Raw genomic sequence first — 15,467 nt, forward strand, 5'->3', positions numbered from 1 at the left:
CGACAGAATATTTTTAGGTGCTTTTATAATGTCTTCGTCTTTCATTACAAATTGTTTTTCAGTCCAGTATGTAATACTGTAAATTCATGTCTTATGCTTTTATATTCCTTGTTTTGGTTATTTTACCCAATTTGCTCATCATGAAATTCAAGTGATAGTTGGTTGTTCTGTTGCAGGCCCTGAATCCATTCCCCCTCACTTGGTGAAAGTAGCTTTGGCACCTGTAGCTTTAGTTGGAGAAAGCTACCAGTATCCACCTGTCAACTGGGCTTCAGTTCTTTCTCCTTTGATGAGACTAAACTTTGGTAAGTTTATGATTTTATGAGTCCTTTGGATCATTTTCATGTGACTTGTGTTCAAAAGATTATACTGTAAAACTCAAGTTCTTTCAAGAGTGTAGAGCATTTAATACACCCTGAAGTATGATTTTTTTGTTTCTGAGCTTATGTTTGCAAACATTCCCATGGGGACATTGGAATTCCAATACTGGAACAAATTAGAGAAGAATCAGAGCCACAAAGTTCAGATCTAGATCTGAAATTCCCCAGAATTCAGGAGTTTCTGGATCAGATTTGGGATTTGGCCCATTTTAGTAATAGGAGCCAATTGCAACATTGGGACGTGGATCTAAACTTGTCAGTGTCCACGGTAAGGGAGAAGCTGGAAGTTGCCATAAAATTGCTCTTGGATTTAGATTGTGTGGCTTTGGAGGGCTCAGTAATAGGGAGGCTGCACTTATTTCTTGCTGTTAGCCATTTTATTTATTTACAAGGTGCTCTTAAATCCAAAATTCTGGAAATTATGAAACTGTCATTGTGGAAAGCAAAGCCTTTGCCAGATGTAGAAAGATCATAGGAGGTTTTGCTGATATTTTTGCATGATGATGTGTTCTTTCAATGAATTCTCTTAAGTTATATAAGAGAAATTTGCAAGAGTATTTCTCATATTGAACCAAATTGTCCATATTGCTCTAATATCTGACTGGTGCTTTGAATGTGGAAACTTGTTTAACACACTGGGAAAAATTGTGTGTCCTCTTTTACCGAAGAAAGAGGAGTTTCATGTTATTGTAAACCACAGAAGTTCCAGAAGAAACAGTGCATCCGTTTAGTTCCTTTGTTTTAATTCGAAGGAACAGTGCATCCGTTTCATTCCTTCGTTTGAGACTGCTTGGTCTTTGACATATAAACTCTTGTCATTGTACCTGAGTAGAATTATGGAAGTTAAATATATGCATGAAGAAGTGAATAGATACCCCTTTGTATTAGTAGTGGGTGGTTCGTGAGCAGTGCTGATGTTGGGCTACAGAAGCAGAAAGCAGAGCAATTGTATTTTAGCCTGACATCCAAACTGGAAATGTGAAACCCTGAAGTAATTTTCAAGAAACATGATCATGAATATTTTTGTGATACATACTGAGTTCAGTCATAATAATAGTTATTCATGAATATTTGGATGAGGGATGGGTATTTGTGAATATGGTTATGAATCCTGAAAGTTTCACATTTTCTAACATGAATGATTTATTCATCCATAAACTGATAACAAAAGCAGATTATTTTCCTGTTTTAAAAAGTTCAGTGCTACATTCGTGGAGCAGAAACAACACTATGTGATTTAGGATAGGCATACCTCACAACTACTGAATAACAAATAGCTGGGTGAACAGTTTGCAAACAATCGACAGTCTGTAAATTATTAATCCAAACTATTTGGTGAATGCTTACAAATGACAAATACTTTTGTAGCAATCTGGATTGGGTACCAAACAATATGCTAAAGAAAAAGGCTAAATTTCTATGTCAGATTCTCAAAATCACGAGCATAATGTTAGGCTCCTAAATCCATATTTAGACATTGAAGTGAATAACCTTATTTCAGAAGTAAAACTACTCAACAGCATCCATTACAGTGAACTTTAGGCTCCCATTTCTGAAAATTTTGGCCCAAATAAATAAGATTAATAACAAATGGTTCCACTTTCAAGTATTCTGGAAATGTATATAAAGCAAAGTTGAATTAAGACTAAGCTTGATAAATTTATGGAGGGGATGGTATGATGGGACTGCCTAAAATGGCATGTGGCCCATCAGTGACTGCCAGTAGCAAAAATTCCCAACGGCTGGTGATGGGACACTAGATGGGGAGGGCTCTGAGTTACTACAGAGAATTCTTTCCTAGGTATCTGCCTGGTGGGTCTTTCCCATAAGCTCAGGGTCTAACTGATCGCCGTATTTGGGGTCAGGAAGGAATTTTCTCCTGGGTCAGATTGGCAGAGATTCTGGGGGGGTTCCGCCTTCCTCTGCAGCATGGGGCACAAGTCACTTCCAGGTTTAAACTAGCATAAATGGTGAATTCTCTGTAACTTGAAGTATTAAAAGCATGATTTGAGGACTTTAGTAACTCAGCCAGAGGGTAGGGGTCTATTTCAGGAGTGGGTGGGTGAGGTTCTGTGGCCTGCAATGTGCAGGAGGGCAGACTAGATGATCACAATGTTCCCTTCTGATCTTAAATCTATGAGTCTAACTTTAAATGTCAGTATTAAATTTGAAATCCCTGTCCTTCGTGTGCGGCTACAATAGAATGAACTGTTATGAAAGCCATTCCATTGTGCAAAGCAAACTCTTTTCAGATTTGTATGGTTATCTTTATCAAGAGACGGACAATTTCAGATTTTTGGGGAGCCTGAACAGAACCCACTAATTAGGAATTCAATAACTAAGAACTCTATTCTTTAGAAAGATCCCCTACACCCAGACCAGAAGAATGTCTGTGCCCATGCTCCAACAGCAATAACAATGATTCAGCTGTAGTTCTGTGAAGTTGACATTTACACTGGTGCACAGCATGCTGATGTAAATGGAGCAGAACAGGCTGAGCTTAGCAAAAAAGGAATATCAATCCTTGGTTCCCCTTCACGGGGTTCTTTAATAGTTTGATTATTCTCTCCATTTAGCAAAGAACATTGATTCTTTTTATTCTCCACGTTCACATTTTAATGCTTTTCTTCTCAATTAAATTTGAGTGAATGCCACATGCTTGGATTCTGGACACATCCAAGGGTAATGAAGTTACATAAATAGAGAGAGAGGTCTGCTCTAAATGTTACCAGTGGTGTCACAAAAAATACAACATATTTCTGCTAGAATAAAAACATTTACCTTCATTTTTATTTTTTCAGCATTATGGGCTGAGAACAAATTGAAAGTTAAAAGAATTGCATTGTAAACCATTCACTTTCTTCTCCTTTAGGGGAAGAGATTCAGCAACTTTGTATTGAACTTGCGGTGACCCAGGCTCAGTCATCTCAGAATGCTGCAATGCTCTTGGGGATGTGGGTAGTACCACCTCTAGTCTACAGTCTTAGCGTATGTATATCAGCGTTGAGCTCCAGAAGGCTTATGAATACTCTGTGTCCTCTTTTCTGTGTACAAGCTTCCTTACACAGGAAAGCACATCTTAATCCTGCGCACCTACATGCTTACTATTCCAGCCCTGCATTTCATCCAAACACAAAGTGACATTTGTGCAGAATTTTCTAAAAGTTTTGTTAGATCAGCAAATGGCTTTTAATGGCTCTCTGAAATTACTTATAACAGAGACTTCAAACTCAAGGCAGACTTGAGACTTTCCATCACCTATCTATTTACTTATTTTCCACTGAATGCATCCGATGAAGTGAGCTGTAGCTCACGAAAGCTTATGCGCAAATCAATTTGTTAGTCTCTAAGGTGCCACAAGTCCTCCTTTTTTTTTTGAGGATACAGACTAACACGGCTGCTACTCTGAAACCTGTTATTTATGTCAGTTATTCATCTTGCTTTCCTTCCTTTCTGTTCCTCTAAATTAGTCTTTATACAGTTGAAAGGGTAATCTATGTTAGCATCAAAATTCATGCTAACCTCAGATGAAAAGTGGGAATCAAGTTGTGGAAATTCAGTATGGGCGCTACAAGACCCCCAGCAACACATAAAATTAGTGCTTTAGAAATCCTGCAAACTTCCACATCAACCATAGCTAGGATCAATAATGTCGCTCTGATGACTTCAGTGGAGCTGAACTGAGCTGAGAAGCTGGCCCAGAATCATTAGAAGAAAATCCTGCTCATTTTAGTCTATGATCCTCCAGTTCTCCATGGTCTAGTGAATTGGTAATCCATTTGAGTTGGTAAAGATGTTAAAAGTTTTGGGATTTGGTAAGCGGTTTGTCATTGGCAAGGAGAAGACTCGAGTTTGAGCCTCTCATTTCTCAACACAGCAGAGTCTGCAGGCCACAAGGGCAGTGCATTCAGCTCCACGAAGTGGAGAATTTAGCCTCGTCCTGAAAATTGAGAAGCAATCTTCAAGAGGTTTGAAGTACACTGCTTCTGCACTTCTCTGCCAAAGAATTGTACTGAGTTGTGCATTTTGCGTTGCATGGGTCAAGAGTTCTGCTGGAAGGCCCCAGCTGTAGTCTATCTGATAGGACACAATCCTCAGTATGTGAGAGAACCTGAGAAAAACTTAACAGATCACAAGGGATTAAATTACTGCTTCAACTAGTGTTCCTAAGCACTATGGTAATACAAATAAATAATAATAATAATAAAGAAGTGGGAGAAGCATCTATAGTTATTTGGGATGAAAAAATTCAAAAGTGCCTCAAGTCCCAGTGACTTCGGCACTTTTGAAAATTTTACCCTTTGTCTATAGCTGAGGGACAATGGAGGTTTTGATCTAAAACTAAGAGCAGGTGGAGTCCAAATTTTTTAGCATAGAAGAAGAAAGAAACTATTTGAGTCACTGGTAAATCTCTTCTACTTTCTGCTGTAAATCATACTGGAAGATTAAGTTCTGTGTTCTGGGTACTGTACTCTAGAGCCATTTAAAACTTTCCAATTTTGCCTCTAATAATTAGTTAATGTTACCTCAATATTATTAAACAGAAAAGGAGGACTTGTGGCACCTTAGAGACTAACAAATTTATTTGAGCATAAGCTTTCGTGAGCTACAGTTCACTTCATTGGATGCTCACGAAAGCTTATGCTCAAATAAATTTGTTAGTATGTCAAATGCATTCAAAATATTTTATAGTGGACAGTGTGGCTGATGAGGATAATGAAATATAGAGCTTTCCAACTCCAGGTGCCACAAGTCCTCCTTTTCTTTTTGCGGATACAGACTAACACGGCTGCTACTCTGAAACCTGTCAATATTAGTAATATTCCCTATACTTAATAAAAGGAATCACCTTAGGAATAGTGAGATAATGGTATTAATTATCTAAGGTAGTAGGAAAGACTTTGAGCAAAACCATTGTCCAGTAATGCCCTGTATTTGCCCTTCAGATGAAAACCAGGAAATATCTTTTTACTACTTTGCCCCTGTGGATGAAACACGTTGCAGAAGACAAACTACAGACTTTTATTGAAGTGTTTTTAGTACAGCATTTTGAAACGAAGAAGCACCCAAAAAATCCTGAGCTTTGCCAGAGCATCTTACAAGGACTCAGCCAGGCTATGAAACTTCCAAGCCCTGCCCAATACTGCTGGAGCCTTCTGTGCCAGGCTGCAGAGAAAATATTTGAGCTTTTGCCAGAAAAGATTCAGGTAAGAGAAGTAAATATTCACCTTCTAGTACAGAATTTTAAGGTTTTGGTTTTTTAGGGTAGGGAAGGTTTAGGGAGCAAGGCTGGATGGAGAGATAAAAAAGCCACTATAAGATGTTTACCTGAGTTTTCTACTGTTGGCAAAAACTTTTTTTTTTTTTTCATGAAATCTGCACTGAGCCATTAGATTTAAAATTCGAAGCAGGCGTTTTGGGTAAATAATCTAATACCATTCCGGTGAAAATTTCTTCAGATACTCTTTAGATTATGCAAAAAGAAAAGGAGTACTTGTGGCACCTTAGAGACTAACCAATTAGTCTCTAAGGTGCCACAAGTACTCCTTTTCTTTTTGCGAATACAGACTAACACGGCTGTTACTCTGAAACCTGTCTTTAGATTATGGTAATTTGTAGTGGACTTTGCCTCACAAATAATTAGGCAATTTAAAAAAAATAAAGAATTTGTACTGAGGTAAAATAATTGTTGAAATGGAAGCAGAGAATAATCATGGGAAAAAAACAATTTTAGACAGAAAATTTCTCACAGTGGCAAATTTCTTGAGGACAACAAACAGAAAATACACAAAAGGAAAAGCACTTTTCTTTAGAAGTTTTCAACTTCTTGTTTTTGTTAAACAGTCAAATTAAATACATTCAAGTCCAGCATAAATGCAAAATAAATGATATATTTTCCAGCTTCATTTTACTTAGAAACTTTATTAAATGATCCCAATGAATAAAAAGGCCCTTAGTGTCTTCATTACTTTAATGATATTAAAATACAGTTATCCATGTACAAATACACGTTTTTTTCTTTTTCCAGAGAAGTGAAATGGAGATGTATATTGAGGTAGCAAAATGCCTCTCAGAAATGGCCGATGCAGAGGTTGACCGGATTGCCCAGTTCTCCAAGGTAATCGTGTTTCATTCTAGGCTTCTAGAACTCTCCCCAACACTTGTTTATGTATGGGATGAAGACTCACCTGTACAGTTTTATACATCATCTAGAATATTTTAACACCTCTCAAATATTGATTAATGTTATCCTCACATCAACCCTATGTGGTAATGTCATTATCCTCAATTTATAAATGGGAAACTGAGGTAATGGGAAAAACTCCTATTGACTTCAGTGGGCTTTGAATCAAACCCTAAATGACTTCCCAAATTCAGACAAGTCTGTAGCAGGGTCAGTAACAGAAACTAGGTCTCCTGAATTCCAGTCTAGTGGTTTAACCACAAGACCAACCCCTTCTATACACTGGCCATCTGATTCTTTAAACATACTAAATACAATGTTGTAACCCACTGTGTCTGAGTTGATGTATCCTGGACACTGTTGCAAAATTGAAAAAGTGTATTGCAATTTTTTGATTTCACACTTGCCGCTATTATAGATTTACCACACAGTATTTCAAATGCATTCAAAATATTTTATAGTGGACAGTATGGCTGAGGAGGATAATGAAATATAGAGCTTTCCAACTCCAGGTCACTTGCTCAAATAGAGTTGAGATTGATAGTGATCCAAAGTTAAGATCTGGTGATGAATTGACCTCTGTGGAATGAGTTGGTGATCTCAGATCAAGCCCCCTTATATGTGGGTGTCCATATCACATAACCACCATGGTACCCTTGCTGGCAGACTCTGAGAGCAGTCCAAAAATTTTAAACAGGCCTTTGAAACTGAACTATCCTCTCACTACGAGGTTAGTCCCTTGGGATCAGGATGAAGTCACACTGGAAAAGCAGTATGAGAAAATCTGCATTGCTACAGTCCATGTTATTCCTGTTTTGTGCAACTAAGACTTACACCAGGGTTGTCACATTGATCCCTTCCATAAGCACTAATCATTGTTTACAAGTGTAAGCAGGGTCTGATTGTACTGACTTACGTGCATTTCATAGAATCATAGAATATCAGGGTTGGAAGGGACCTCAGGAGGTCATCTAGTCGAACCCCCTGCTCAAAGCAGGACCAATCCCCAATTTTTGCCCCAGAACCCTAAATGGCCCCATCAAGGAATGAACTCACAACCCTGGGTTTAGCAAGCCAATGCTCAAACCACTGAGCTATCCCTCCCCCCTTTCATGTGCTACTATATGACCCCATGTGATATGTATTATATACTGTATCCTGTCCAATTCATTTAACCTCCCCCACCCAAAAAAAAAAGAAATCAGCTGGCTTAATGATTGAAGGATTCCTCCCATCTCTATACAAAGACATGTAGTATCTTTTACTGTTCTCACCCAGGAAGAATGTTTTACTTTAATCAAGTTTTTGTTGCTTTTGCAGAACAATATAGAAAAGACCACTTTCATCAAAGTGTATTTAGTTTCTCAAGGCCGACTGTGTTTGTTGAGCTTGAATGATGTGATTGGTATTGCGGTAAGATGCCAGCAGAAAGAAACTATGGCATGGATGTTGTTTCATAGTTTCTACCATGCCCGAATTGTAAGCCATGAAAATACAGGTAAGGCCACACTGAAGGAAGAAGCGAAAAAGCTTAATGAATCTGCACGAATTATTTTAAATAAAAGTTTTGGTCCAATCAAGTCTTTCTAGGTGTGTTATGTATTACAGTGGACCCTCGCTAGAGCGCGGATTCACATATTGTGCAGTCATGGCGATGGATCCCAAATTTAAATATTTAAATTGGGACCCAGGGTAACGCGGCTCCTGCTATAATGCGATCCCACATTAACGTGGTACCCTGCATGGATCCCGAACCCCGCGATCTAGTGAGGGTCTGGTGTATTTCTGAAGTATTATAAATGAATGTGAGGATTTTTATCGACCAAAATACAAGGTCACTGCTCTCCAAAATTTAAAGCCTAACTTATACAAATACAAATGGATAGGAGTTTAAATGGAAAGGACTTCAGATGTATTCTGTGTTTGAAGGATTTGCAAGAGTGCTGTATTTGATTGAAATAAGGGAGGTTACTTAATATGTAAGCAGTGAGATGCATGAAAGAAGACACAAAACTAAGAGTAGCAGGAGATGATAAAAGGAGCAACTAAGAGGCAAGCTAGGAAGGAATGGAGTACACACCCAATTTGCGCGTGGAAAGTGGTTGGTGTTTTGTTTGGATAAAGAAGGCAGGACTGTGTTTTGGATTAGCCAGGTCTGACTGATTGATGAAAAGACTGTGATTGATCTTGGTAGCTCTGACAAAAACTCAGTGAGGCAGTTATAGGGAAGGAATCTTATAGTTATACTGAACAGTTATATGGTGGTATGCAGTGGTGAGCTGGAGCCGGTTTGCACCGGTTCGCGTGAACTGATTGTTAAATTTTGAAGCAGTTTTAGAACCGGTTGTTAACCCGCTTCCCTGCAGGGGGCGCTGAGGCTTTGATGGGCTCAGGCTGGGAAGTGATATAATTCCTCCTCTGGCCGCCGGGGGCGCTGCGCTGCGGGAGCCATGTGGGCTGCTGCCTGGCCCTGGGCATGAGCCCTGTTGCTGCTGCTGCTCCCCTGGCCCTGGGGCTCCCGATGCTGCCTGGTGGGTCCCCCCGGCTGCTCTGCTGGGCCTGGGCTGCGTCCTGCTGCTCTCCCCATGAGTACCCACCACCCTGCCCGCAACCAGCCCCTGTCGCACCCCCTGCCCTGCCTCCAGCCACCCCCGCATCCCCTGCCTGCAGCTAGCCCCTGTCTCCAGCCACCCCCGCACCAGCCCCTGCTGCACCCCCTGCCTGCAGCCAGCCCCTGCTGCACACACCCCCTGCCCTGCCTGCACCAGCCCGTCTCCAGCCACCCCCGCACCCCCTGCCCTGCCTGCACCAGCCCGTCTCCAGCCACCCCCGCACCCTCTGCCCTGCCCGCAGCCAGCCCTGCACCCCCTGCCTCCAGCTAGCCCTGCCCCACGCCCCTGTCTGCAGCTGGCCTCACATCCACTGGTGCCCTGCTGTTCCCAGGGCAGTAACCCTGCACACCTGCTTCAATGAGGGGGGCAGGGAGCAGCTGGGACCCACACATGTGCACACCCTAGGGTGACCAGACAGCAAGTGTGAAAAATCAGGACAGGGGGTGGGGGGTAATAGGAGCCTATGTAAGAAAAAGACCCCAAAATCAGGACTGTCGCTATAAAATCGGGACATCTGGTCTCCCTAGCACACCCCCAGGGAGTGGCGGGGACCCACACATGTGAAATGGAGCTCATTTCTAGTTCAGGCCCATCTTTTTAAAAAAGAACTTTAGGCAGGGTTAACATACATCCGTATTTTCCCGGACAGGTCAGGCTTCTTGGTTCTTAAATCGCCATCCGGGAGGAATTTTTAAAATACAGATGTATGGTAACCCTGTTGATACAAAAAATACATATTGGGGCACATCCCTTAAATCAGAACTTTTTATAGGGAACCGGTTGTTGAGATTTTGGCAGCTCACCACTGGTGGTATGCCCTTGGGTACTGGGAGGCTCCTTAAAGCACTAAGACTAGTTGATTAGGCATATAGCTACTGTATTAATTTTATTGATCAAATCTGCACTGGAAGAGGTTTTACACACCACTTCTTATACTCCCCAGATTCTTTCCCAACATGCACTGGACTCGACGCAAAGCCTAGATTTATTTGATTGGGGGGGTGATCTCTTCTGTGTTAGTGTTGGAACGTCATAATCAGGAATCTATATGGGATGTCCACAGAGCAGATCAATGATATCTGCAGGATGGAATTATTATGAAAGATTATTTTTTCATTATCTTTTTCAATGTATTGTTTTTAGTTTGCTAGCTTTAGGGATTGTTACAGCCACATTCTCTATGTTATAATGTGAGTTTCAGCTGTTATTATTAAGGTGCCTATATGCCTTTTGGCATGGGCACACAAAAATTAAATGTTATGATTGTTGCTATTATTCCTCCCCTGGCCTGCTGTTTGATTGCTATGGTGGTTCCTGGTACTTGCTTTTTAAAGAAGGAGTATTTGCTATCATTTTACATAAGACAATATTCTTGTTCTTACAGGAGTATTGAAAAGAATGGACTGGCTGTTAGAATTGATGGGCTATATCAGAAATGTTGCTTACAAGTCAATATCTATACAAAATGTGGATTTTAAAGAGGTACATCCTGTGAAAATAATATGTAGCTTTCAGAAAAAAATGGTTTCTAGTGTAATTTGTCCTTTCCAAGGAACAAGTATTCCCTCACTTTTTATCTTTTAGAATAATGTCCTTTATCTCCATAAGGAAAATCACTGATCGTCCTCAAAAGGTTTTTAAAATGTACATATATTTGAAGTCTTTTAAATAAGTAAGTCTAGCACCTAACCTGTGAGAACAATGACGGAGTATAAAAGGAACCTATATCATGTAGAACTCTATACACTTAGAACCGTTAAAAGGAAAAAGCTCCTTTACGGTATGTTAATTCATCTGTGGCATTCATTGTCCCAGTAGTTCAGAGTACTGCAGCTGCATTTTTTTACAAGGGTTGGACAGTTTCAGGGCTACCAATATTATTCGTAGTTATGCTTACTAAGATACTTAAATCTCATGCTTTGGGGCATTGCTTGATTGCTGCAGAGGTCAGAAAGGATCCTCCTCCCTTGTTATACAGTATTCCAATACAGTATAGTACTATTGGCCATGTGCAGTATGGAGGTGAGCATGTGGCTAATCCTCCTAGAGCAGAGGAGGGCAAACTACGGCCTGGGGGCTGCATCCGGCCCTCCAGCCGGTTTAAACCGGCCCTTGAGCTCCTGCTGGGGAGTGGGGTCTGGGGCTTGCCCTGCTCCAGCCAGAGAACGGGGTCGGAGGCTGCTCCCGTGTGCTGAGGCTCCCAGAAGCAGCAGCATTTCCCCGCTCTGGCTCCTATGTTCAGGGAAGCCAGGGGGCTCCCTGTGTTGTCCCTGCCCCAAGCACCACCCCACAACTCCCATTGGCTGGGAACTGCAGCTATTGGGAGCTGCAGGGGCAGTGTCTGCAGACAGGGCAGGGCGCAGAGCCACCTGCCGGACCTCCGCATAGGAGCCGGAGAAGGGACATGCCGCTGCTTCAGGTAAGCACTGCCTGGAGCCTGCACCCCTGACCACCTCCTGCACCCCAACCCACTGCCCCAGCCCGGAGCCTACTCCCACACCCTGAACTCATTTCTGGCCCCACCCCAGAGCCCTTACCCCCAGCCAGAGCCCTTACCCCCTCCTGCACCCCAACCCCAATTTCGTGGCATTCATGGCCCACCATACAATTTCCATACCAAGATATGGCCCTCAGGCCAAAAAATTTTCCCACCCCTGTCCTTGAGCATCAGCTGTTGGTTGCTGCACAGCACAGGATGCCAGACTTGTTGAAATGCCTGTCCATAAAGCATTATTTTCCAGTGTAGATAAAAAAAAATGAAGAAGTCCGTTGCTAAAGAAGTCTGCTTCAGAATTGTTTCCATTTGCTTCCCTTGCTTTAAGGATTGTAGTTTTTAAATACTGTTGTACTACTTTAAATTACAAAAGCCAGAACATTAAACTGCCTTTAGTCTTTCACTTTTAAAGTTTGAGTATTCAGTTGCCTAGGATTTATCCTGGAGAATAAGATGTCGTAACATTTTTTTTCTTATTATTTAACTAATGAACCAAACTTGTCTGTTTCCTGTTTAGGCTGTAGACTTCCTGTTGTGGATATTTGCAGCTTCTGTGGTTGCCTGGGCTGACCATGCAACACCACTACTACTTGGCCTCAGTGCCAGCTGGTCGTCATGGAAACACAAAGAAGTATTGCCAGAATTGTCTGCAGATGATTTTGGCGAGCATCCAATTGAAAAGCTCTCTGTGCAGGAGACTCTTACTCTCCTTCCAAACAGTGTGCAGGTTTTGCTGGCTAAAGAGCCTTGGAAAGAACAAACGCAAAAGGTAATGCTGCACATAATTTACTTTCTAAAGGACTGATCATGCAAGATGTTGAGCACTTTCTGAGGGTGACAGATCACCCTCAGTTTTCAATGGAGTCAGCTCAGGTCTTATGTGAGGCTGCTGTTCTTTCCTCTGTATCTACTGCATCTGACTTGAGCTCTCATTTTTCTTTATCGCAGTCAGATATGACTTACTTAAAACATGCCCTTAAGATGCAAGTTGATAAGTGTTCTTTAAGGGTTGGTTGTTTAACATTAAGTAGGTTTACTTAGGGGGGAGGGGCATATGCATGTGCGTACTTACTCCTGCCTATGGCTAGTTCGGCATGCAAACACTTAGGGGCAGATCCTCTGCTAGTGTAATTTACACCAGTGGACGATCTCTCCCTTCCCCCCCCAGTTTATTGTGCACATCATTTACTTGCAAGCCTAAATTAGGTATGCACAAGTGTGTGCGTGAGATTCTATGTGCCTAATTTGGAAAATCTGACTTGAGTTTCCTGTAATGTATATAAATGATGACCTCTGTACATTGACATTTAATTATTTTAAACAAACATGTATGCATTAAGGACTGGATCTTGCCTTCTTTGCATGTGCGAAACTCCCACTGAAGTGAGAGTTTGGAGGATGTGAAGAATGCAGAACTAGGCCATTAATGTGCAAATTTGTGATTAGGTTTTCGTAAAGCATTTGAGTCTGTGCCTTGAAAAAATAAACTACCCAGATATATCGGAAATATTGTATTCTCCTCTAGGCAACAGACATTACCGGAAAGTAAAAAAAAATAAATAAATAAAAATAAAAAGTGATTAAAAATGATCTGGGTGCTGAAGGCATTGACTTTGGGAAGTCTGGCTAAGGGTATGTCTGTGCAAAAAAACCCCAAAAAACCCACAGAAGTTAGTCTCAGAGCCAGGTTCAACTGACTCTAGCTGGTTCAACTGGGCTAGCACTATGGGGCTAAAAATAGCAATGTAGATGTTCTTGCGCAGGCTGGAGCCCAGTCTCTGAGATCCATTCCCTTTGCCAGGTTACAGAGACCAGGCGCTGGCCCGAGTGAGAACATCTACACTGCTTCCTTTTAGCCATGTAGTGTGAGCCTTATGAGACTGAGTCAGTTGACCAAGGCTCTGAAATTCACTGCTGAGGTCTCTTTTTGCAATGTAGACATACCCTTACAGACTGATAAAGGAGGATGAGTGCAGATATTTAAAGGTGTAAACATCAAATATGGAGATGAATTATTTACTGTGCTTGCTATGCTACAAAGTAGTATAACTGGGGATAATGGGATGAAGGGAAGTGTCCCCAGAAGGCAAAATTCAGACTGTCAGGCAAGATCTTGTGACAGTAAGTTGTACTAGGCTATATTAAGCTGTGGAATATTCTTCCAAGGGAAATGGTGGAAACTGCATTGCATGGAATATTTAAAATTAGACCGGACCAAATATTTGAATACTTACTAAGTGACCAATTCTGCATTGATGGGGAGATACACTGAGTGACCTAAAATGTGTTTTCCATCTCTTATTACTATGATTCTCCAACTCCTCTCAACCCACCGTAGTTCTGCAGTGTTTTGTTTTATTATTTTGCATGTCCACTATTTTAGTTGGTGTTTTGCGTGAGTAAAGTTCAGAACTTTATTAACTGTTTTCTTTAGCAATTTTGTGTATTACAAACCACAGCGTCAGCATGCCTTGCAAACAAAATATCAAGTCAGCCAAATGGCTCACTGCTCCTTTTTTGCCCTAATGTCTGTCCCATCCTACCCAAGCCTGATTATTAAAAACTTAAGTAGCAGGTGTGCAAACAAATAGCCTTTGAAAAATAATTATAAAATCTAACATCAGACAGTAACTTTTGCCCTTTGACATGAAAGCTGGCTCTAAGCTGCAATCTAGTTCTAAATCTGTTTTACATCCATAACAATTTCTAATAGCTTAACAATGATTTTTGGAAAAATATAAACATAGTGACTCTCATTTTCTATTTGATTTTTTTCTCTACACCACACCTTAGTTACTACTTTATAGATTTAATAGTAAGACACTGAATATTATATGTCCGTGCTAGGAATAAACAAGGTTCACCAGCAACCAAATAAATGATGTCTTGGGAATTCACTGATCAAAGATGAGTATCATAATAGAAATAGTCAACAGTAAGGGCTTGCCTCATTTTCATATTGCAGAAATAAATAACTTTGATAATCACTCAGATAATTCCTGTACTGTTGTGTTAAATGAAATACTAATGGACTGTTGTAATGCAGTGATGGGCAAACTCTAACGTGGGTGGATTTGCCATTCAGTCCGAATATACTGTAGCTAAACTTAAGTAGGGTGTATGTCTTAAGCCAGTCTGGTCAGACAGAATTTGTGGTGTTCTGATATGGACATTCTTTTAATTTACAACTGCTATTCATTTTAATCTTAGTTTATTGACTGGCTGTTTAATATAATGGAGAGCCCTAAAGAAGTGCTATCTGAATCCTCCAGAGACTTGTTGAAAGGTAATGTATTTCTGATATTGTTTATTTCTGTATTTCCTTCAGCAGAGGAAAACAGCATTAGTCTGTTAAAGAAGCAAAATGTTTGTAGGTTAACAACACGTTGATGACAGAATTACATATTGGCTTTAAGATAACCTCCACAGGCAAATAAACATTCTTCTCTTTTTAAATCCTTTTTCAGATTGTTTGATCCCTCCTTTTATCTCACTCACCAGGCAACTGAAAATCCAGATAGAATAATATTTTGCTCTCAGTTTTAGCATAAAATAGTGTTGAACGCTAAAAACTTTGTTAATGTCCAGTTAAGGTTACTGGCACACATCAATGGCTTGAGTACATGTTGTTATTTTTAAGGAAAGTTAGTTACTAAAAATTTCAAGTGTTTAGTGCAAGCTTTCTTCTGCATTTCCTAGTGTGTCATTGTTGTGAGAAGACCAGTAATCCAATCAGTTAATGTCGCCTTTAATCTTTGACAGCCAGTTTAAAATTATTTAACAGCTTCAGGACTAAC

The 15,467-nt window shown here is 40.6% G+C and overlaps 1 protein-coding gene across 3 annotated transcripts in view; it reads left to right on the plus strand.

Annotated features, from left to right (window-relative positions):
• Positions 1-15,467, plus strand: part of FOCAD (focadhesin) — a 198,753-nt gene that overhangs the window by 182,380 nt on the left and 906 nt on the right. For all 3 annotated transcript variants that reach the window (XM_077817702.1, XM_077817703.1, XM_077817705.1), the window contains exons 36-43: positions 177-305; positions 3,253-3,368; positions 5,327-5,587; positions 6,409-6,498; positions 7,885-8,062; positions 10,561-10,658; positions 12,188-12,439; positions 14,881-14,956. In XM_077817702.1, the coding sequence (XP_077673828.1) occupies positions 177-305; positions 3,253-3,368; positions 5,327-5,587; positions 6,409-6,498; positions 7,885-8,062; positions 10,561-10,658; positions 12,188-12,439; positions 14,881-14,956 (1,200 nt within the window). The remainder of the gene's footprint in view (positions 1-176; positions 306-3,252; positions 3,369-5,326; positions 5,588-6,408; positions 6,499-7,884; positions 8,063-10,560; positions 10,659-12,187; positions 12,440-14,880; positions 14,957-15,467) is intronic.

The sequence above is a fragment of the Eretmochelys imbricata genome, chromosome 5 (genome assembly GCF_965152235.1).
Source record: "Eretmochelys imbricata isolate rEreImb1 chromosome 5, rEreImb1.hap1, whole genome shotgun sequence".
In the NCBI taxonomy this organism is placed as follows: domain Eukaryota; kingdom Metazoa; phylum Chordata; order Testudines; family Cheloniidae; genus Eretmochelys; species Eretmochelys imbricata.